General features: G+C 48.4%; 1 protein-coding gene and 1 long non-coding RNA gene across 6 annotated transcripts in view; one reads left to right on the top strand and one right to left on the bottom strand.

The window, feature by feature from the left end:
• Positions 1–5,940: 5,940 nt before the first annotated feature.
• Positions 5,941–12,257, bottom strand: Gm33738. Of its 5 annotated transcripts, XR_377087.3 has the most exons (5): positions 11,119–12,183; positions 8,458–8,597; positions 7,983–8,207; positions 6,739–7,190; positions 5,941–6,376 (listed from the first exon to the last, which is right to left on the bottom strand). It is a non-coding gene; the product is annotated as a predicted gene, 33738 (long non-coding RNA). The 5 variants fall into 5 exon arrangements; XR_868540.1 differs by lacking the exon at positions 11,119–12,183 and adding an exon at positions 12,197–12,244 and having other exon boundaries at positions 6,739–8,207; XR_868538.2 differs by having other exon boundaries at positions 6,739–8,207.
• Positions 12,258–22,667: 10,410 nt separating this feature from the next.
• The window catches only part of Tmem132d (transmembrane protein 132D), a 649,587-nt gene continuing 647,743 nt past the window's right edge, over positions 22,668–24,511 (top strand). The window contains exon 1 of the mRNA NM_172885.2: positions 22,668–23,459. Within this exon, the coding sequence (NP_766473.1) occupies positions 23,381–23,459 (79 nt within the window). The 5' untranslated portion in view covers positions 22,668–23,380. The remainder of the gene's footprint in view (positions 23,460–24,511) is intronic.

The raw sequence follows: 24,511 nt of genomic DNA, 5'->3' as shown, positions 1-24,511 counted from the left end.
GATTTCCTGTGCTGATTCTCACTGTTCTACGGAGCTGGAGCAGGGCGAGCTTTGGGACAGAGCCCCCAAAGAACCAGACGTGGACCAGCAAGTCAGGCTTCAATTCATTGCTCTTCTTCTAAGTCAGAGACACGATGGAACGCATACACTTAGGGGAAAAAAACCGACTTTTCCAATCCCTGTTAGTGCCTGCGTGTTTTGTTATTAGATAATAATTAAAGATGGGAGAAACTATATTTATGCTCGTTCATTATCAAGTGTGAGCACTGGCCCGTGGAACCTGCATTTCTTTTTCTTGTTTAGTGGAGGCCCTGAGCTTTTGGGAGGCAAATGCTGTTTATTCAATGGGTTAGGCGAAGCGATTCAAATTAGTTATTAATGGTGCTTATTAATTTGATAACTTGGGGCTTTCTGAGCATGTCTGATGTTGCTGGGGAAACAGACTTGTCTTCCATTAGTGATCCTATAAGCTGATTTGAGAGTGAAGTATTCATGGGGCTGTTTAGATTTGGGGGACACTGATGGGGTAAAGGCTGTGCTTGGTTTCCCCCTCCCTTATCAGGCCTACTGTGTGTGTCAACCTGGAACACTAGATTCCCATCAGGATGTAGTTTCCTGTTTTCTTTCTTTTCAGTTGTGGGAAGAGCTTTATTATTATTATTATTATTTTTGAAGGTAAGCAATGTGACTAATGTTTAGTGAGAAACTTGTGGGCCTTGGAGTTGATGAAGAGGGAGGATCTTGTGAGCTTTTCCTGAGTCGGGCTTCCTGGACTGGACGTGGTGTGTGTGCAAGGATCATGTGTCATCCCTCCTTTGTAGGGCATGTGTTACACCTGAAGGGCATGGAGATGTGGCAGTGTGGCCTACTGGTGGGATCCAGTTATAGTCTCACAGAAGGTGGATCCCAGGTCCTTACATCAGCACTTCCTTGCTCATCAGCCCTCCCCTCCAGTCAGCCCTACCCCTCCAATCAGCCCACCCCCTCTAATCAGCCCTCCCCCTCCAATCAGCCCACCCCCTCCAATCAACCCATCCCCTACTATCAGCCAATCTATCAAACCAACTCATACCCTCCAGTAGGCCCCTCCCCCACCAGCCTGCCCCCTCTAATCAGCCCACCCCTTCCCATTAATCTATCCCATCTCATCTGTCCATCTTTTTCCAGCAGTCCAGTCTCACCGCATCTATTCACAGCCTATTCCTTGGCCGGTTTTGTGCCAGCACCAGTCTCTTTCCCAGGACTTGGAATGCTGGGCCAGTGAGAAGCCCATTTTCTTTCTCCCTTAGGTCCTGTGTTCCTCAGGGTTTCTCTGACTAAGAAAGAAACTTGCCTTCCACTGGGACCTGACATTTTATCCCCAGATTCCCCACCCCCAAATAGTTTTCCCCTCTCTGGAGTTCCTGGCATTTATGGCTCTCTTGAGAGAGTGGCTAGGTTAGCAAGCTGTCCATCAGCAAACACAGGCATGGACAGAAGAGGCAGGCCCCCTGTGGAGTCCCGTGGCCCAGAACAGAGAGACAGGGTGTACTTAGCAGAGCTTTGTGGATGATAATTAATACAAAACAGACCTTGGCAATTTTGTTTTCATGCTTTTTACCATAATGGGAGGGTTAGATAAATACCACCCACCACCATGGATTTCTAGAAAGTTATTGTCGCCCCTCCCCCACAGCAGCCTCCTCCATCCCCCCTCAGGCCTGCAGCCTTTGGTCTATTTCCCTTCTCTACCATATACCTACAGGGGACGTGCATCCAGATGGCTCTTGTGCTTCTCTGCTTCCTTCAGCTTCTTTTCTAGACCCATCTAGATCAGTGGTTCTCAACCTTCCCAGTGCTGTGACCGTTTAATACAGTTCCTCATGTTGTGGTGTTTATCTATCATCTATCTATCTATCTATCTATCTATCTATCTATCTATCTATCTATCTATCTGTCTATCTATCTATCCATCTATGCATACATGTATGTATCTATCATCTATGTATCTATGTATGTGTACATGTATGTATATATATGTATCTATGTATGCATGTATGTATCTATCTATTATTTGTCTGTCTGTCTGTCTATCTATCTATCTATCTATCTATCTATCTATCTATCTATGCATGCATGCATGTATTTATCTATGTATCTATGTATGCATACATATATGTATCTCTCTAGCTATGCATGCATGTATGTATGTATGTTTGTATATATGTATGTATGTATATGTGTATCTCTCATCTATTTTCATCTGTCAGTTCTGTTCTATAGAGAACCCTGACTAATAGACTAAGTGTTTGGGAGGCAGAGGCAGGAGAATCACAAGTTGAAGGTCACCTTAGGCAACTTACTAAATTCAACGCCAGCCTTGACTATATAAGACCCTGTCTCAAGAAATTAAATGTATGTATACACATGAGTATAGATTCAGATTCCATACCATTTGCAATCACTCTTCTCAGTCAGCTTTAATGTCATCTCTATAAATACTCAAGTGAAATCAGTCATTTTCACATGGGAAAATTTTTGTTTGCTTCGTTGTGGGTAACAGAAACCTCAGGAAAAACTAATCCTTATATGATGCCCACAGCACACACAGTCACAAACTCATACTCTCACATACTCACATGTACACACACAGTCACACCCTTGCACACTCACACACACATTCTCACACACATGCACTCAAACACTCATGCCCTCACACTCACACATGCCCTCACAGTCATACACACTCGCACACTGGCGTACATACACACATACACTCTTGCATACATAGTCACACACTCACACACTATCACACAAATCCACACTATAACCACAGACACATATACACACTCATCCACACTTATACACATACTCACAAACATTTACACTCACTCTCACACATACACATGTTCACTTACACACATATACACACTCATACACACTCACATACACACTCACACATACACACTTATACACATATACATACTCATGCACATATTCATCCTCTCTCTCTCTCTCTCTCTGTCTCTCTCTCTCTCTCTCTCTCTCACACACACACACACACACACACACACACACACACATACACACACACTCTGACTATTTCAGGAGGTTTAATAGAAACCTCAAGACAATGGGTGCATGTGTATGTGTCTGGTTTTCATGCTCTGCCTGTCCAGTGTCTGCCGGGATAGATTCAAACTGTATGCACTCAGCAAGCCTACTTCTCCAGGCAGCTAACGGCTTAATCAGGGAGCCCAGCCCCCTCCACTGTATGTTTGCCGCATCCCCCCCCCCCGAATATGCAGCTCCAGCCTCTTCCCTGACACATGTCTTCCTCTGTTGCTCAGCTCACAGAACAGATGGCAGACACATAACCCGCCTCAGAATTCAGTTGCAAGTATCAGGCAGCCTGATCATGTGAATGGTCCGTCTGGGGATGGCTGCCCACCATTGGTCTCCTCCTCCAGGGCTAGAGGAAATCCACTGAAGAAGCAGTTAGAAAGCTCATGCCACTGCATAGATCCCCTCAAAGAGGCTCACCAGGGCTCCTGGTAGGACCCACAGAAACAAGGAATGACAGACAAAGGCAAGAAGAGAGAAAAGGACACTGGGTATATGTAGGACTGAGGACTCAGCTGGAAGCCTGTCCTCTGTTGTTGGGGAGCACCAGGGAGCACCTGCTGCATCTTGAGTTACATCTGGAGAGTCACAAAGGTCCAGATTATTCATGAGGCTCCTCTGGCTTCTGAATAAGGTTCCCCCACAAGCTGCACCTTCAGCAAGGGCAGCCTTTCCAGGCATTCAAAGCTGTGGGGAAAAGGGCATTTTCAGTGAACCAAACGTCACCTTCATCTATTTGCAGAGGAACAAGGAATAAATAAACGGACTCAGAAGTATAAATGCGTAATGAATAAAATAACAGCAACAACAGGACGCGGCTGACCTCTCCAGTTACTTGCTCATTGCAGTGAAAGCGGCTTTCTGTACCTGTCGCCTGCCTGCTGTGCCTCCAATCAGGATGAAGTCCTTAGACAGTGTCAGGCTCCCACAGTGCTTGCTGATGACACTTGTAAATTCGGGGAGGATGTCTACGTTGAATTAAAATGTGACTATTAAAATTCTACAATGCAGTCTTCCAGAAGAAATCGCCAGTCTTTTAGCCGAGGCACAAGAAATGGCTTTGATTAAAGCTCCATGAAACACACAAATATCCCATGATTATGTGCACAGGCTGAGTCCCAGCAGTGAATGAAAGAAACTCCTTTGTAACCAGTAATCTTGTAGGTTTAATCTTGGTGGGTTAGGGAAATTTTACATAGGGGCTGCTGGGGTGACTTAGCTTGCTGCCAGACCCAATGTGTAGAGTTTGAGCTCTAGTTCCCACATGGTGGGAGGAGGGAACGAAGTCCCCAAAACGTATTTTTTTATCTCCATAGGTTTGCTGTGGTACTTCCCCCTCCCCAATTAAAAAGAAAAGGTGTAAAAACAAAACAAAAAAAACCTAAGGAGCGGTGGTGGTGAGATAGTAACACTGGCTGCCCAGGCTGATGGCCCAAGTTTGAGTCACATGGCGGAGGAGAGAACCAACTTCCACAAGTTGTGCTCAGACCTTTCCCACAGTGCTGTTCCAGGCATATGCCTCCTCCTAACATGAACACATGTAATTTTTAAGGTTCTTTCAAAGATTTTACTTGATGTGGGTTGACTGCGAGATATGTAAGTGCAGTACCCAACGAGGCCAGAAGAGGGCACTGGTTCCCCCCCAATGGGTGTGGTCTTGAAGGCTGTAGAGGCTGGGCCAGTGGATCCAGGACATTTTGAAAGATATGTTAATAGTTGTTCTTGTTGCTGACTTAGCTCCCTCTACTTACTGTTGGCTACTATGTGAAGAGTCTCCTTCACACCCTCCTGCCACCATGAGCTCTGCTGTACTACTGTGCTACCATTCCCACCATGGTGGACTGAGACACCGTGAGCCCCATTCAAAATAAAACAAAACAAAACAAAACAAAACAAAACAAAACAAAACAAAACAAAACATCATTCCATTAAGTTGTTTGTGCTAGGACCGTGACGGAACAGTCATGAACACCACCTTTTTTTTTTTTTTTTTTTTTTTTTTTTTTTGGTTTTTCCAGTCAGGGTTTCTCTGTATAGCCCTGGCTGTCCTGGAACTCACTTTGTAGACCAGGCTGGCCTCAAACTCAGAAATCCACCTACCACCTTTTTGGTCTGTAATCCGGTCCAGTCCATAATGAGACCTCAGCCACTGCTGTTGGCCATGGTCAATATTAGCTTTCACTGTCACTGTTGGGGCCCTCCCTGTGTTTAGCAGGTCTCCTTTTCCCTGTGACAATCTCTGGAGATTGCAAGTCCCTAACCCCAGCTCAGCAGTGCACAGTTTTCAGAGCTGATCTTCCCATGTGTCTTCTGGCTTTGCGGCTCTGTTGCAAGATGACTACAGGACACTCAGGGTCACCCGCTGAGATCTCTCACAAAGAGAAACAAAGGACTCCAGGTGCAAAAATCACAGAGTATAGAAGTGTCCTGAAGACACACAGCGAGGCAGAGTACAGAGGGGGAATGACTGTAGACTTCCAACCTTTAGATTCCAAGATCAGGCGCCTAGTTCTTCCCTGACTTGCCAGATGCACAGCTATGAGTGTAGGTTAGGTCATAGAAGCCGAGGAAAATTCAAGGCAAGAGGGTTAGCTACATTATCTCTTAAAGGTAAGTCAAAGTTAAACAGGCCAAGCACACAGTAGGACAGCAGGCTAGGTACATAGTCTTCAATGATTGGAAGGCATATCATAAACTTGCTGTGGGATCTGGAAAACGTTTCTTCTCTTCTAAGGCAAAAGATATTTTCAGGAAAATATGTCATCACAGGGAGAGGCTGGTCTTAAACTCAGAAAGATCTGCCTGCCTCTGCCTCCCAAACACTGTGATTAAAGGGGTTTGCCACCATGCCTAGCATCACTTTTTTTTTTTTGGAAATGGTCCCTCACTGGCCTGGAATTCACTGGTTAAGTTCAGCTGGGTGTCCAGGACCTGGGGGTCCCCCTGTCTCTGCCTCCTCAGGGCTGTGATTATAAACCCGTTATCAGACCCAGCTTTTTCCATGGCTCCTAGGGGCAAACTCAGGACCTCATGTCTGCAAAGCAAGTGACGGAAATGTAAGGATGCTCTGGAGACATCTATCCAACAGGCAGCCTGCAATCCCACTCAGATCATAGGAAGAATTCCTTGGTCTGCCATGGAGCCACGTCTCCATGGTGTGAGGCTGGAATCCAGGTGAGGGTATGTGTTCCCAGGGAAACTAGGGAGCCATGTTCCCAGGGTACATCAAAGGCAAACAGGAAGATGAACTCTTAAATTATCAGGCAGGTGGGTCCTGAAGGGAGAAGAAACAAAATATGTCATACAACTGGGAATCATAGCACGGTGAATAAAAGGGTCAAGTATTTCAGAGAATCATGCTAGAGGAGAAATGAAACCCACCCACCCACAGGCAGTGCTGGACAGATAGCTTAGTGGTTAGGAGCACTGATTGCTCTTGCAGAGGACCTGGGTTAGATTCTCAGCACCCACAAGGGCAGCTCACATGCCACTCCAGTTCCAGGGCATCTGGCACCCTTTCCTGGCTTCTTCAGTAACTTGTGTGTCCATACACATATGTATCCAAAACACTCATACACATAAAATACAATAGAATAATATCAAACCAAATAAAAAAATACTCATGCAGTCGGGTACCTGCAATGTTGGCCGATGCTTCCACCCACGAACAGGGAAAATGGTGCCAAGCAAATTACAGAAGGGAAAAATCTATTTCATGTTGACAGAGAACGACACTTCCAACAGCAACCTCAATGTGACAATTAAGGACAATAATGACTTGTGCTCCATGAGTAATTAATGAGTCCTCTGCTCTTAAGAAGATGTGATGTGAGCCAGACTCCCAGATAAATGGCAAAAGCCTCCAGCAACATCAAGTGGTTGTCATGATCATCGTTTTCAGTGCCAATTAGATGTCAGCACCCGCTCCTGGAGGGGGTCAGCTGCTGATGCAAAATGACGCTGCTTGGACGTGAGGCACACGTGCAGGAGAGGATGTCCAGCCTTTGGGGCTTCCTTAGAACTCTTATTTGTCCATTGTGAGCTTCTCTCTCTCAGGTCTTCCCCTGGGGACCCTGGCGTTTGTCTTTCTGGCAAAGGAAAACAGACTCTCACCTCTGTGTGCCAGACTGGAGGTTCTTAGAGGCTGCATGTGACTGCCCCTCCCCACCATCTTGGTCCATCCCTGTCCATCTTAGTATAGGCTCACTTAGGGCCTCATGCTCCATCTGCACCGTGTAGGCTACAACTGTGCATGGGTGGATATGTGTGTGAACCGACGCTCCCTAAAAGCAGCCGTCTGTGTCGGAAGTCTCCTCACACGAGATCAGGACCTTCTGACAGAGAGTTGGAATGGCGCAGATCCAAGGTCACGATTATCTTAGGCTATCTTTAACCACCTTCGTAGCCATTTACAGTTTACCTCCATGCCTGCCCTAACATCCTGCATCTATAAGGTACAGCTTATGAACTATATTAACATAGATTCCCTAGCTTCTACCAACTTAAAGACTAAGAACATTGTTAGACAGTTGCTGAGAGCTACATAAGACATTTCTCTGCTTTGCTGTGTGTATCCTGCTTGCTTGATGATCTCACCAATGTTGCTAGGAAAAAAAATGTGTTAACATATAACTTTCTGTGTTCTATTACAATAAAAAGACCATGAAAGCGCGAGCCCTTTGAAAACTGGTTCAGAAGCAACCTGAATCTGTGTTCCTGAGTTCTGGTCACTCATATTTGGCACAAAAAAACCAAACTCTTACTGTTTTGGAGAAAGAGCTGTGTCTTGTCTTGGTAGCTGACACTTGGCCTGTGGTCTACGTTGCTCTAATAGGGATAGGGATTTGGGGTACCTGCCTGGCTCAGGGATGTTCGAGTACCTCCTCTTACGAGAACTGGGGGAAGTCAATTTGATGGCTTGGTGGGGCAGGAGTCCTCAGGGATGGGTAGAAATCATTCGGGCTTACTGTAAGCCCCCTTGCTTTGAAGATGAAGTCCAGCATCATGAGATGAGATCCCTTCCGGTTAGAGGCGAGCACGTAGACAGTGTGGCCGGTGTGTGAACGGTACCATTTGTCTGTGGCAGACAGAATAGACCTGGAACCCTGGGAATCAGGAGAACGGCATTATCAGTTCTGGATTGCTCTGGGGTGTGGGGAATGCACTCACTGTGCTTACACTGGGGGATCCCTGTATAATCTTGGCTTGCTTTCGAGCAGTGGTCCGCAACCCTCCCGATGCTGCGACCCTTTAATACAGTTCCTCATGCCGTGGTGACCCCCTAACCATAAAATTATTTTCATCGCTACCTCATAACTATAATTTTGCTACCATTATGAGTCGTAACGTAAAAACCTGTGTTTTCTGATGGTCTTAGGTGACCCCTGTCGTCTCAGTCCGTGGGACTCTCCATCTGTGACTGGTCAAGACACCAAAAGGGGTGGTGTCTCTAGGGGTGCTGTGTTGCAGCCTTCTCAGAGTTTGGGTTTCTTCATCTACAAGATAAACAGATGTCTAGAATTCCTTAACATCTGCATTTTAGACATTTTTCTGACTGTTCACAGTGTTGGTACTCTGTCTGGACTCCACCCCCACAGTTACCTGGCAACAGTCAGGTGGGCCTGTTCTACTATAAAAGGGACTGCTTGCCCCCTCCCCTCTTTTACTCTCTTACTCCTTGCTTTTCCCTTGCACCTCCTCTCTCCCCATTCCCTTCCCCCCTCTCTCCACGTCACCATGGCGGGCCTCTACTTCTCTACTCTCCTTCTCTCTGCTTTTCTCTGCCTCTACTACCCTCTTAATTCCCCGCATGCCCTGAATAAACTCTATTCTCTACTATACCATCCTGTGGCTGGTCCCTCAGGGGCATGGGCCCGCTGAGGCACCCCCTTCCCCCGTTCCTCCCCCTCACACCTTGCTAGAACATATTGATATTCCTTTATCTTTTTATGATCACAGCACATGGGACCCCGCACATTTATTCTCCCCTCTAGGATTTCTGTTGCTAGTGGATACCCAGAATACATCGCTTTAGTGACTGATGCACACAGCATCTTCTGGTAAAGTGACTCTTCCCCCACCACTGCCAGCATCCACACTTAACACTTCCATGTAGCTTTCATCAGGTTTACCCAGATGACCCCCAAACTCTGGTCACACAGATTTCTAAATCATTAGCCTCTGGTCTTCTGGATGGCAGGCTAGGCTGACTTAATAGTGTAAAGCAACATTATTTAATTATTATTATTTTTTATGGGTCCATGGCTCAGAGATTCACATTGTCGAGTCATCTGTCTTGCTCGTGGCACCCAGGGCCATGTTTGGGGAACCTTTAGAAGCCACAGTGATATGCTGGTGGACACAGGAGGACTCTGAAAGCTCATGGGTCTCAGCCGAGGGCTCTGCTGTTAGGACTCCTCCTTGGGAGACTCAGTTGTGGTCCTTTCCCTGGGATCTATCTGTCTCTGTTGGAGGCCATCAACACACACACAGAGCCTCTGGGTTCCAGCAAGCCACGTGGACACTGCGCTGTCAGAGGTCCAAATGTCACCTTGTGTTGCCTGGCCACTGTGCTGGTGACCAGTGAGGGATATCTATTTAGACACCTGAACACTGGCAGAAGCCCCCTGGGGTGGGGTGTGATGGCCACATTGAGAAGAATGCAGTTGGGGGCTCCCTTTGCCAATCGTTGGAGGACACAGCGCATCCATTAGTCGTATAAAGGCAGATATTTGAAGCATAAGGGGGGTGGACAACTGAACAAAAATCAATTGTTTATTATTCATTAATTCTTGTGTTTTTTTTTTAATTTTATTTTTTATTTATTTATTTTTGACACAGGGTTTCACTCGATAGCCCTGACTGTCCTGGAGCTCACTCTGTAGTCCAGGCTGGCCTCAAACTCAGAGCTCTGCCTGTCTCCCCCTCCCAAATTCTGGGATTAAAGGCATGCACTACCACTGCTGGCCATGTTTATTTTAATTGCTTGAAAAAATGTATTTGCTTGTGTGAAACCCTCATGTGCCGTAGTGTATGTGTGTGGAGGCCAGAGCTATGGAAGTCTGTTCTCTCCTTCTATCAGGATTTAGGTCCCAGGATTTGAACTTAGGGCCTCAGGCTTAGGCAGCAAGTATCTTAACCCTCTGATCCATCTAATAGGCTCTGGGTTTATTCTTAGTTTTGTGAGTTTTGAGACATGCCCCTTCACTTCCACCCCCCCCCCCCCGCCAGTGATCTGCTTACTGAAGCTAAACTCTGCCCCCTTGCTTCTTTACCAGCCCTATAAGATGGTATCTTTATCTTGATTCCATCAAAGGACAGACCCCTGGATGACGTCAGAGCCCTCAGACTCCACCCCTTCCTATCTAAATCCCAGTACAAGAGTCCTGTTGGGGACTGCTCACATTCACACTTGCTTTGAGACTCCCCAAAGCTGGTCCCTTCCCAGCTCAGTGTTGACCCAATACAGCCAAGGAACCTAGAGAGAAGCCTCAGGCTGATTGGATTAAGAGCTGTGTGCAACTGTGACCAAGTTCCTGAAACTCCCCGGAGGCTCTTTAGGTTCCCAGTTCTCCGGAGCATAGAGAACGCATTACCAGGAAGTTCACTGGGCCATTAGTCTACACGCCAAGGATGCTCTGAGTGTCTCCCAGCATGGAGCAAGTAGTCCAGAAGAGAGCGACGGTTACTATGGGTTTTTTACCCAGACTCAGGATATAGCTTACTGGGCTTGTGCAAGGTCAAAGCTAGCTTGGATTTTCAAAGCATGGTGTTGAATTGTCTCGGATGAGGGTGGGGATGAGGGTGGGGATGGGGGTGGGGTGGGCTGGGAAATGAAAACTAGGATTGCTCATCCAGGATGCCAGGGCTTCAGTCCCAACCTGTTAACTGAAAATAAGAACCTTAATTTGTTCTTCTGCTATTAAAGTTTCCTTCTCCCCCCCCCTCCCGCACTCCCTCCCCCCCCCCCCCCCGCCTGCAAAAAAAGATGCCGAGATGTGGAAAAGGAAGAGACACCTTAGGTTATTGCGTCTTCTCCGCGATGAGGGGCGGCAGGTGTGCTTCTGTTGCTGAGTCCTCATTTCCTTGCACAGTTGGGAAATGCTGACAGGGCTGTAAGCCCTGCCATCGTCGTCGGCGTCCGCGCGTCACACATTTTCCGAGTTTGTACTCAGTTGCTCAGCTCCTTGCACCTCCAAGTTCAAGCTTGAGTGTCAGACGCGCCGCCGCCGCCGCCGCCGCCGCAGCCGTTTTAAAACAGTGTTGCTGGGGTGTTTACATAAGAGCGGTGCGGCAGGAAGTGGCGGAGGGAGACTCACCTGGCTGTGATGGGCACAGGGCATCAAGTGTCTCCTAATCTCAGAGGAGATCCTGGCTCTTCCGACAGACACCTCCCCCTTCCCCTTGCTGACTGTCCTTTTGCAAGTGTCCTTCCAGCAATACTGACTTGGTGAGCTGGGCCTGGGAGCTCAGGACTTGATTCTGGTGCTAGGGTGGCTGAGGCAGGGAGATTGCTTTTTGAGTTTAAGGCCAGGTTGGGCTACATAGTGAGTTTCCCATCAGCCTGGGTGACAGGAAATGTCACCATTTCCTTCCTTTGCATATTCTTTTCTCTGCCATCTGTCCCTGCCATTGGGTGAGTGTCTCCTATTATCGCTTTCATTTTCTGTCGTGTTACATCCACCGTGACTTTCTGTCTCACCACGGGCCAGCCCAGAACCAAAGGAGCTGAGGGAATGAAACTGTGAACAGAACCCTCTCAATCCAGGGACCAAAACAGATCATTTCAACCTAAAGTTTTTCCATCCCAGAGTTTGGTCACAGATACTCAAAAGTAATACACACACACACACACACACACACACACACACACACACACACACACACAGAGAGAGAGAGAGAGAGAGAGAGAGAGAGAGAGAGAGATCTCCTTGCCTCAGTTTCCCCGATTTTCCCGCAGAGATACAGGAGGTTTGATGGACTCAGCCTCAGACCTGAGAGTATCATCCTCTTCAGTAAATTGGACAGTTGTTTTCCCAAGAGACTGTAGCTACATAGTAGCAGAAGAAACACAGCCCTGGCACAGACAACCTACCTGCTCACACTCAGAGCCAAGGCAGTGGGAAGCGGGGATCGGGGGTGGGATGGGGGTGTGGGGGGCAGCCCCAATCCTTTCCTAATGCATTCTAGAAGAGCATTGTTCTGTGGTGCTCTGAGCCACATAGAACAAAGCCATCAATACAAAAGACAAAAGCTCTATTGGGGGTGGGGGTGGGGTGCCTGAGATCCCCCGATCTCTGAGAAGACACACATTCACAATTAATAGCGCTGGTTCCTGTTAGGAAATCCAACCCAGGATTAGACCGAACAAGAAGAGAGCAGTTATTTAACACATCACCAGGAGGCATTTGTAATAAAGTGCTCAGCCAAGGCCTTGAGGAAATGAAGGAACCACAGAGGTGTCTGACCAAACGAACTGGTGTTCCTAGCGCAGGAAGCTGTCTGTGCAAAGGGCGTGTGTCCTGACTAAGGCTCGTCGAAGCAGCACTCTGGGCAGGGATGTGGATGGCAGTCACACAGCCTCGGAGAGCATTGTCAAGAAGTCTGGCTTTTCATAGAGCAGGCCAAGCAGCCTGCTTTGCGGCTGAGGAATGAGCGAGTCTGGGTTAAATTGTTCTTTTGTGAGTGTCCATGTGTGTGAGTGTTAACATGTGTGTGGGGTAGGGTAGGCTCAGTTGTCATCCCTCAGACTGCCTTGTTAATTGAGACAGGGTCTCTCCATGGCCTAGAACTCACCAGGTAGGCCAGACTGGTTGACCAGTGACCCCCTAAAGGTCTACCCATCTCCCTCTTATCAGTACTAGGATATCACATCCAGCTTGTTTGTGTGTGTGTGTATGTGTGTGTATTGTGTATATGTGTATCTGTATGTGTATGCCTCTCACTGTCTCTTTCTCTGTGGATGTATATGTGTGTGTGTGTATCTGTGTGTGTGTGCATCTCTCTCTCTCTCTCTCTCTCTCTCTCTCTCTCTCTGTGGTTTAAGCCCATGGGGATTTAACAACTTAACTCTGGTTCTGTGCTTTTAAGTTAATTACGTTACCAACTGATCTTTCTCTCTACCCTGCCGCCCCTCCCCCAATTTCCATTCTCCCAAATACTCTATCCAAAGCAGATACAGAATCCCCACTATTATAAGGAGAGATGACAATAAGTAGTTTATCTTCTGTCATGAGGACCCAATTCACTGCAGAGCAAGGTGTGTGCGGAGACAGAGGTGACTCACAGCACTCAGCGACTGGGATGACATGGGTCCCAGAGTGGCTGACAGCCTTTCCATCTAAGCTTCTCTGTCCCCTAAGAAGAGCACTGGAGACCCACAGAAGCATAGTAAGTTCAATTCACAATCCTACCAAGTCAGACATCAGTTCAGAAGGGCAGGCGCTTGGATTGAGCGAAAGAAAGAAAGAGGAAAACATAACATTTTGCAAAGCCTGAATGCACAGCCTCTTTCCCCTTTCCTCACTTATAGCCAGCCTGCATTCCAGGTTCGAGCATGCGTGCTTAACCCTACCATTGCTGGCTCAGAAACTCCAGCCAATCTGGGAACTTCCCAAGGCTGATTTTTGGAAAGAGCTTGAAAAATATTTGCTAAATATGTATACTCGAAGCACAGATTTTTCTCATAATGGAAATTTCCAAATTTATTGCCAAAGTAGTTTCCCCTCCAGGAATGCCAGATTCAAAGAAAAAGAAAACGAAGAAGAAGAAAGAAAGAAAGAAAGAAAAAAAAAAAAAAACCAAAACCCAACAGCTTGGATTCTGGTTCATTTACAATACACAGCTGGATAACAGCCAGGCACGAGTAGCCGCTTGTAGATCAAACTGGAAATGATGACCAGGAAGGGCCAGTTTTGACAGGAAGTCCCAGTGTGACCTTGTGAAGTTAGTTATGTTTTACAAAGGTGGCAAAAAGGACATCTAGGCTTCCCATCCGCTTTTCAGTGGTCTCCAGATTCTCTTCTAACTAGTCATAGGCAGTAGTTTTAACCCTCATCCACATCAGACAGATCTCCCTGTCACCTGAACCTCATACGCAAACTCACACGCATCCAGGACCGTCTGCAGCACCCCCTCCCCCCCACTCCCTGGGTTGAGTGTTTCTTTTGCCTCGATTTTAGCCCCACCCCTTTCATGCTGTCACAAGAACCCACTTGATGCCGGAGAGAAGAGTAGATGCCACTGGCCTAATGAGTGCCTCCCCTAAATTTATATGTGGGAATTGCCACCGCAAGTAAGAGGGCACCAAGAGAGCCCTTTGGAAGGGGGGTGAGGTCATGGGGAGGAGTCCTCAGCAGTGTATCTTTGTGACTCGTATCTTTGTGAAGGAGACCCCTGGCTGTTCCCAGTGGGTGAGGTTTCTGTGAAAAGATGGCTTCAGGAAGCAGCTCTTTGCTTCATTCATTTGAGTAATCTGTGTTATAAAGAGTAGTGCTGGCCCCGGTACCCTTTGCAAATTGCTTGGCATCTATGCAGCTATGAAGTTGTTGCATCAATGCAAAGCAAAAGCAACAATTCCTGAATCAGAATCATGAGCGCTCCCATGCAACTTGTAGATCAGGGAGTCTCCATTCCAGCCCCCATCCTAGCCCCTCCCCCTAGTCCCACCTCAACCCCACCCCCACCCCAGCTTCAGCCCCACCCCACCTCAGCCCCACCCCCACCCCCAGGCTTATCCCAGCCCCACCCCAGCCCCACCCATGCCCCCACTAACATGCCCTCTGTGAGGACACCTCCTAGTTCTTGTGACTTCTTGTTGTGATGCAACAATATTCAACGAACAACTAAATTTCCACTCCCATGTGGGCAAACTGGAAAGAAATTCAAATCACATTCCACGATGCTTTTTTTTTTCTGTTAAAAATATTCTTATAGCTATTTTCTGTATTGCGATCTCATCTCCAACCCTCTCCCCCCACACCCCTCCCCAGTGTTGACCCTTCTGTGGGTCCTTTTTGTGTCCTAGACAATTTCACTTCCACTCTCCTTCAGTGTAGCCACACATGGCTTTATGTGACTATGAAATCCGGGAGTCACAGTAGAGAGAAGACGCATCTTATTTGTCTAAGGTTGGCTTACGTTATTTGGTTTGATTTTCTCCAGTTGCTTCCATTTCTAGAGATTGGTACAATTTCCGTGTTCGGTATGGCTGAATAAAATTCTATTGTGTGTATAAACATTTCCCTTATCCGTTCTTCCGTTGTATTGCTTTCATATCTTGGCCATTGTGAATGGTGCTGCAGCGAACATTGATGTGTTAAGCACACAGGATATATTGACTTAGGGTTCCCTAGGTGTGTGCAGGTGTGTGCACCTTTCTGTCACTCCATGGGCCCAGACACAGGGTTTCCATAGTCTTTATAGCCTTGGCTACCTCTGTTTTCTCAGGTGAGATGATGAGAAACCTTTGCAGTTTTTAAAATAAATGTATAACTTGACTAAGCATATGCTGTGGTATGACAGATGTTACAGTTCATTCCCTGGGAGGGAAAGCAGGTGCCTGAACTACCAAGTGCTACCACTAGGAGCCGCTGCAGGCCCACTGATGGACCCCATCGCCGCACCTGCTGCCTTGGCCCAAGCCATCTGTGTGCCCTGGACCCACCGAGAAGCACAGCTGTGTCCTCCAGCTGTGCCAAGGGAAATGAATAGATGACATAGTCGCCCCTCACAACCTTGGTACCATTAAAATAACAATAACAGTAATGACAAAGACCTTGAATTGTGCTTTTCTTTTATAAATGTGGGGAAATGTTTAAATCATCTCTTATACTCCCTCCCTCCTCCTAATAACTACACAAGTGTAGTGTAGTTATTGTGTCCAGATGGAAATAGCTCATCGTGGAAGGAAGCAGAAGGCTCACACAAGTTACAGGGAAAGTCACAAGAACTCGGAGGTGTCCTCCCAGAGGGCATGTAAGCAGGGGCGTGGGTAAGGGTGCGGATGGGGGTGGTGGTAGTGACTCGCTGAGCTTCAAGTTGTATGGGAGCTCTTGTGATTCTGATTTGGGAATTGTTGCTTATGCTCTGCATGGATGCAACTCTCTGAGTCAAGCATGCTCCTGGAAGTATCCACAGCAAACACACGGATCCCCAAGCAAGCCCATCTCGGGCGGGGCCATCTCTGTGGTCTGACATTTGGCAGACCCTATCTGGGGGTGAGTGGATGCTTGTTTTTGTCCCCACTAAGAGAAGGCACACATCAGTTGCAATACCACTTGGTCACTGCAAATCGATTTTGTTTTCAGACCCAGAGAGAACTCCCGAGCGAGTCTTTACTAACCCAGTCACTTTTTTTTTTCTTTCTTTCTGAGACTGACGTCACTCATGTGGCAAGTCAAATTGGAGTTTTCAAGCAACTGGCTGTGTGGAATCACACTAGGTGCCTCCCGTATTGATCGGCTTAAGAGCCAAGCAAACACAGATCTTGTAATAAACTGAAAGGCTGGCGCAGATTTGATAGACTTTTCCCGAAGACATGTATATGTCTGTGTAGGTGGGGGCATCCTGACTTTGAGTGATGGGTCGGTGCTGTATAAGTGGCCAACCAGGTACATCCTACCATTTTATCCCCCAAATCTCACGTAGATGACTACTCTGTACTGGAGAGACAGTTCCACAGGGAAGCCAGAACGACCCTGCTATTAACTTGGTGGCATTCGAAGGCTTTCGCTAAGCAATAAATACATGGAGTCCCTTTAAGTGAGAACGACCTTCCGCCTTATCACTTCAATATGCTCATTTCCAAGACGCTCCTTTAAGCCACTCCAAATTGGGCCATAGGGCCATAGGCTCACACTGTGAATGACCACAACGTGGTGTATTTACAGTTGCCTTTGATGTTAGACTCTCACAAATTGGTGGCTGGAACTTCCCTCTTTGTGGTGGTTAAGCCTCTTCCTCCAGGGTAGGATTAACTCCCTGGTATCCATTTCATAAGCGATATATATATTGGATGTGAGGATGTGGATGAAGGAGGATTTTTGCATTCTGGTAAGCCTGCCTTGCATGCTAGGTCATGAGATCTCCCCCCCAAAGCACAAAGCTTTTCAGGCCCATTAGAAGATTTGATTTGTGAACAAACAAAAGAAATCAAGCCATTTGGATGCTTAGCCAGGGAAACGAATCGATCCTTCCGACTCATGTCAAACGTTGGACTCATTACGGGATTGTGGCTCAGGTCTCCACCGCGTGTCGGGGCCCACTGGTGCTTGTGACCCACTGGCTGGAGAAATGGCAGCTGCTGTCTTGTTCTGGGAAATCTGGGCTTTGGCTGATCTCCTAACTCCTCCGTGCTGACAGAGAGCTTCACAGAAGCTGGCCCAACTCCAGCCCCTCAAGCTTGCAAAGTATCCCTTCCAGTCTCACACAGGAGGTAAGCTCTCCAAACGGGCTCGTTGGCTTCAGACGTCAAAACGACACTCTAACAAACACAGACCGCAGGATGGGCCAGAGTCCCGAGCAGTACAACAGTAGCCAGCGTGGGACCCTTGTGGAAACACATCCCTTGTCTGCAGAGAGCTGGTCAGTCTTATGTCAGAGACTAAAAATTCAGAGAGAGCAAGTGAGAATTTGAGGATAAAAAGAATTAGGGCTCCTCTGCTAGTTCCAGGAAAACCTGCAGTCATGGCATTCTGACAGGATGTCATGACAGGAACCCTCTAATTTTCTTTTTGTCAGGGCAGGTCATACAATACACCGTCATGGCACACTAACTCTAAGTCTTCCCAACTGAACACGATTCCATTTCATCTCTTGCCATACAGGGAGCCCCCACGTGGCTGCTGCCATATGGAATCACATTGGCTTCATCTCATATTGATCAGCATGAATGCCAACCAAACACAGACTTTGGTATAAAATAAGAATCTGGGGGAAAGGTTGTCTCCCTGCATTGAGCTGGAAACTTCAGGAAGAATAGCAAGGTTGGAGGGTCACCCTGAGGTGTCCTGGGCTCCACTTGAAAACCACATATAATCTCCCACCGGCACATGTCACCTCATGAAGGCTATGGCGTTATTTGGCTTTCTAGCACATAGGAATAGCCAGTTTCAGGGGCACATAGATAGTTTCTGTCAGAGTCTTAGGGACAACTGGAAAGCTCGGGTGGATTTTGGACAGCAGACTTGCGGTGCTAACCACCTGAGAGAATCCTTACCCGCTCAAGCCTTCAGTGGCGGAAGCGGGGTTTATCCAAGTGGTCCTCACAGCAGTTCAGGGAGATCGTTTGGGGTCTGACTTTCTGCTCTGTTCTGGAAGTCAGCAATGTAATGATCACTTAAAGGGCCACGTGAGAAATTTCTGACACCCTGGAGCCCTGGGCGGACTGAGTCGGGGACAGACAGAAGGGAGAGCCAATCTGAGAAGGAGAGTTGATCTGAGCCTGCAGTCACTGGGAAGAATAGAGGATTGTGGGGACACCACATTTCCTGCCAAATTTCCTGGTAGAAGAAGGCAAAGGCTTCGCTTCGCTCATCTCCATCATGCTGAGCTGCAGACTCTAGGGGGCGCCACCGGCCTACAACAGCCTTCTTGAACAAGTTCCATGGCAGGGCAGGTGCAGCGTGCAGAGCTACAGGTGGCCATTGGCTGCTTCAACTTAGTGGAGATCTCTGGCACCTGCGCTCAAATCCAGTCAGCCAGCTGCAAAGTCCAGTCACCTGAATGCTGGGGAAGACTGAGTGACAGATGGACGGAACTCCCCACCCCCCACATAGTACCCTCTCTGGAGCGCAGTGTGTCTCATGGCTGCTGTCTCTGCTCACCAAAGCGGTCATGAGCCGATTTGTCCCTGACTGATTTCATAATCATATCGTGAAATATGGGGAGTTATATTAAAAAAGGAAGTTCACGGGCAGGTGACTGCCAGTTCCAGGGCTCTTTGGTGCCAGTTTGCGGTTTAGAATCTCCCATGCTTCCGAAACTGACAGAACTTAATTTCAAGAGAGACACGGCTGAAGGGAAGAGGTGCCCGGGAAAGCACGAATATTAATAATGTCAAAATTGTGAGCGAATTCCAGCTAGGCTCTGCGCTTTGCATGGAAAGGCACGTCCTCTGCGTTTTACTTCATTTCTTCACCTTACTTCCCCTTGTGCTGTGGACCGAACCCTCAGCAAGCACAATGTTTACCATTGAGCTATGCCATTTTGAAATAAGCACACTGGAGTTGCCCAAAGGATGCTTCATAGTGGTCCTCGCCTGAGTTTCTCCTTGCATCATCCCGGAAGGATGGAGGGAGTGGGATTCAGCCTTACGATAGTGTGATCTCTAGTATCTGTGATGTCTTCACGCACAAAATGGGCACAAGTGCATGCAACTGCGGACATTCATTGGGCGGCTTGCGAATCCAGCCTCCTTGCTGTCTTTACCAGATCTCGGGCACAACTGTTCTTTCTTTAAACTGGCTGGAGGATGGTATCTTTCTGTAAAATGGCAAGCCCGCCTAGTGTTGAGATCACACGCTCAGCATGAACAGTTAATGCTATTTAATCATCGGTAGAAGTTTGGCTTCCAATTGATTTATAGCTTTGCAGATGAAACACATATTCTTGGAGGAAAGCACACTTCTGACCATCGAGAATGACAGGGCTAGTGGATCCAATAGGAAGGGGTTGCCTCTGGCACCAGGCTGCAGCTGAAGTCCTGGCAGGCAGCCATGAATAGTCGAAGGCCTTCCCAAGGACTGGCTCCCCCACCCTCAGCTCTGCTAATTGCCTGTGGAAGAGTGGGCACACACATTCCAGCAGCCCCATGAAGAGAGTTGGAGGGGGAGTCATTCTTACCTCTTATTTTAACCACTCGTTGGGTCTGCACAGTTTGAACAGAGAAAATGTTTGCCAGGTAACTACGTATGATGAAGAAATCCTAGGCAGCAGCTCGACTCTTTGATCTTAAGGACATAGAGAAGCCTTGTGCGGTGATATACCTTAAAAGAGTTGCCTGCTGTTTACGATTCAGGGGGACGATGATTTAGGAAAAAAAAAAAGTAAAGTCATTTTTAAAATAAAAAATAGAAGCCATTCACTTCTAGGAGATGAACTTAAGGATTGTCCTAAAAATAGGCTTGAGCTGGCCAGTGGTGGAGGCATCCTTTTAAGCCCAGTACTCAACTTAGTACTTGGAGGCAGAGGCAGAGGCAGGTGGATCTCTGAGTTCCAGGACAACCTGGTCTATAAAGCAAGTTCCAGGACAGCCAAGGCTGCAAAAATCATATATATATATATATATATATATATATATGTGTGTGTGTGTGTGTGTGTGTGTGTGTGTGTGTGTGTATGTATATGTGTGTGACACACACATACACACACACACACACACACACACACTCACTTGGGGATCTAGAGAGATGGCTCAGTGTTTAAGAATCCCGGCTGCTCTTGCAGTGAACTCGGAGTTTGATTCCTAGCACTCACATGGTGGCTCCCAACTGTCTGTAACTCCAGTTCCAGGGGATTGGCCTCTCCTGGTCTCTGCTGTTACTGTACACACACAAGGTATTTACATACATGTTGGCAAAGCACTCACATACACAACATAAATATAAATAAACCTTTAAAAATATACGTGAATCCACACAATTGGATCAGCCACAAAGAAATAAGGGGGAAGCTTGGTGAGATGTGAAGGGTCATTCAGAGAAATGCCTGCCAGAGATGAAACCTCTGTTTCTCCCATCCGTCGGGGAAAAGAGTAAGGCAGCCTGGAGTCCCACCTGCCTCGATACATCAGTTCAGGGATGGGCACAGCAGTCATTTCAACCAGGTTCTTTGTATTGCTAACTCTGTAAAGTTTTTAGAAAACAGAAAATGTGTGTGTGTGTGTGAGTGCATGTGCGCGCGCATGTGTGTGCCCGTGCTCATGCACACACAGAAAGAGATCGAGAGATATAGAGACAGAGACAGACAGAACACCAGAAAGACAAAATTTAAGAAAGGCACACAGGACAAATCTGGAGCTGGTACCCCAAAGATGAGGATACCCAGAAAGACAGAGGCCTTTGGGCTGTTTTTGGCAGAACAACCCTGACTCCTCTGATCTTCCCTTGGAAGTCAGGGAGCTGAAAATGCTTAAAGCTGGGGATGGTTTTGTAGCTCCCTGGTGTGGATTGCCTCCTTAGCCAGATTCTGTGAGTCCTGTCATGTTCTAACTTAAAAGTCACCATGAAGACCCACCTCTGGGGGTTCCCACAAAGGTTTAACTGAAGAGGAAGGTTCATCCTGAATGTGGGTGCTACCATGGATGGACAGAGGCCCCAGACTAAATACAGAGAGAGCAAGTTGAGCACCAGCCTGGCGCCCTCGCCCCCAGTTTCTGACTGCAGATGCCATGTGACCAGCTGCCTCATGCTCTTTGCTGCCAAGCTGTGATAAAAACAAAGATCAAAAGCAACTTGAGGAGAAGTGGGTTGGTTTCATCCTCTAGTTTAAATCCATCATGGAGGGAAGTTAGAGTCGGAATCCGGAGACAGGAACAGACACACAGAAGCAGTGGAAGGAAGCGGCCCACTGACTTGCTCTCCATGGCCTTTGTAGCTTTCCTTTCATATAAAACCCAGGACCACCCGCCCAGGGGCGGTACTACTTCCAGTGGCTCCTCCCACAGCAATCATTGATCCAGAAAATGCCCACAGGCTCCCTACAGGGCAATCTGATGGAGGCATTTAGTCAGCGGAGGTTTCTTCTTCCCAAATGACGCTAGCTCATGTCAACCGGACAAAAACTAACCAATTCATGCCTGTGAGCCCAAAACGGACTCTCTTTCCCTTAAGTTGCTTTTGTTAAGTATTTTGTCATGGCACAAAGAAAATTAACTAACCCAGTCCATTTTTATCCGCAGAAGTGAACCCACTCGTTGGAGTGATGCTGGGTTTCCTCTCTGAATCCCCACAACATCTGCTTGTTTCCAAGGCTCTGCGGAGCAGTGAGGAGGGCTCCGGCTCGGGACACTAGCATGGGTATTATGTATCTTGGTGTGAGTTCGCCTTAGATACCCTGGAAGGCATGAGTGGAGAGCTGTACCTATTAGCTTTTCAATGAAATATCTTCCCTAATGCCAATTCCCTAATGCCCAAAGGCCAGCGGGGAGCCAGGATGGAAATCTTTCAGGGACAGGAATTTGAGGGTCATTTTGGCATCCCAGGCTCACAATCTAGAGTTCACCGGAAACACTTCAGCCTATGTTAGGGGTTCCTGAACTGTCCTTGCCTGAAGGCCGCCTATAGTCAGAAGCTTTAAGAAGGCAGGGCAGATGGCCTTTCCACACCTGTTGTGAGCGTGGACATCCACGCTGGTTCTCGTGCGCGCTCCTCGGGGCTTGCGGGGTGTCCATAACCTCCTTTGAACATCTCCCTCCTATTCGAGCACATAGAGAGGGCGACTGCGAGGCTGGGCGCCCCGCAACCAGGAAGGTGGGACCTACTTTGCGGATTGGGGCTCACAGCTGTCACTCCAGAAGGGTGGGGCTTAAAAAGAGAGAGAGAGGGAGAGAGGAAGAGAGAGAAATTAGGAAGCAACAACCCCAGCCCGCCTGGGCACGCTGCTCTGGGTGCGCTCGGATGCAGCCGCCCCGAGCTCGCGCCTACTCGTCCGCGCGCCGCTCGCCCTCCGCCCCGAGCGCTGCTCGTCTCCGGAGCCGGCCGTGCGCCGGGCGCGCGTGGGGAGCCGGGGCGGGCTGGGGTGGAGCCGCAGCGCCCCGCAAACTTTGGGCGGCGGAGCGCGCGCGCCGAAGCCCCGTGGCGCGGGATGGGGGCGGCGAGGCTATGTGCCCCGGGTCCCCACGCGTGCCTGGCTACCAGCCCGGGGACCCCCGCGCCGCCTCTGCCCGCGCCCCGGGCCCCGCAACCTCGCAGCCCCGCAGCCGCCCGCGCGCGCTAGCCCACCGCAGCCTCCCAGCCGGAGTCCTCAGAGCGCTCTCCATGCTTGGGGACGCAACACCGGAGACCCCCCTTGTGGAGTGAAATTCAATTCACGAGCCAGTCCTCAGCGCAGTCGAAAGACTGAGGTGAGCCTCGGCCTGCGCTGCGGGACCCCGGAGCCTGAGCGGCCTGGCTATGGACCTGTGGGGACCCGGCACAGGGCGGCCCTGCTGCTCGGGTCCCTAGCCAGATGCGTCTTGGTCATCCAGCTCAGCTTCTCTTCTCCGGGGATCTGGCGACATCCCTTCTTCAGCCAGAGGACACCACGGAGGAGCAGAGGACCCGCGCTCCAAGTCTCCAGGATGTGCCCATCTGAGATGGGGACTCTGTGGTACCTCTGGTCTCCCGTGCTCATCAGCCTAGCTGCCCTTTTCTCCAAAGGTGAGGACGCTGGGGCTACCTGGGCCCGGGGGACTTAACTTTGCTGAGAGTAGATGTGGATGTGGGTGGCCCAGAGAGGGCCGGTGGGTGTGTGTGTGTGTGTGTGTGTGTGTGTGTGTGTGTGTGTGTGTACACAGCAGGTTTGTGGAGCCAAGGTTCCGGGGCAGACACCTTGGCAGCAGGTGATTTCCCTGGAAGTCTTGGTATGATGCCCTAGGAGAGTGTGCCTAAGCGACAAAGGGAAACGGGGAAGCCTAGTCTGCCCTGGCCCTGGACGCTTCCTAGAATTTGGTGTGGACTTCCCAACTGGCCCTAACCGGTTTAGAAATAATTCTCAACAGCCCTGCTGTGCGAGAATGTCAGCTAGTGTACCACGGGCCGTTAAGAACACAGTTGGCCAGAGACCCTTTCAGCCCAGGGTCTCCTGGGTCGGCCTTCTGCAGCTGCTGTGTGTGTATAGGGGATGGGGGTGGGGGTGGGTGGGGGGATAGGAGAATACTTCCACAGATGCTCTACTGTCTATCTGACCCAAGTCTTCCCAGTGGGGTCCTGACATGGGGCCGTGAGTAGAAGCGGGAAGCCCCGTTTACCTGCTATTACCGTCTCCTTCAAATCCCTGCCTGGTACAAGCAAATTTGAAAGCTTGGGACAGAAATGCCTTGCAGAGCGATCGATATCCACAGGACACGGTAGATGGACTCTACACGTCTTCCTGGCCGAGCAGGAGGTTTCTATTTGTGGGTAGTTTTCTCCCCTACACCCCCTTTCTACAGCAAAAGTCAAGATTCTTTGCGGTCTCCTGTGTGCTGGAAAAAAAAAAAAAAACCCTGTAAACATATTTCTCTGCGAATATTTATCAGGCAACATCTCTCTGAAACTTCCTAGCCAGTTGACAAGCGCAATCTTTTATGATATGTTGATTTTGGTTTCTGGCTTTTCTGGTATCTGGCAATCTAGTTGCATAGAATCTTGTAGAGTTAGGCAGATTGATTGCTGTTTTTTTTTTTTTTTTTTTTTTTTTTTTTTTTTTTTTTTTTTTTTTGCGTGGGAAT

This window comes from Mus musculus, chromosome 5 (assembly GCF_000001635.26).
Source record: "Mus musculus strain C57BL/6J chromosome 5, GRCm38.p6 C57BL/6J".
NCBI lineage: Eukaryota > Metazoa > Chordata > Mammalia > Rodentia > Muridae > Mus > Mus musculus.
Note: the sequence above shows the minus strand (reverse complement) of the source record. Positions and strands in the feature narration are given on the sequence as shown.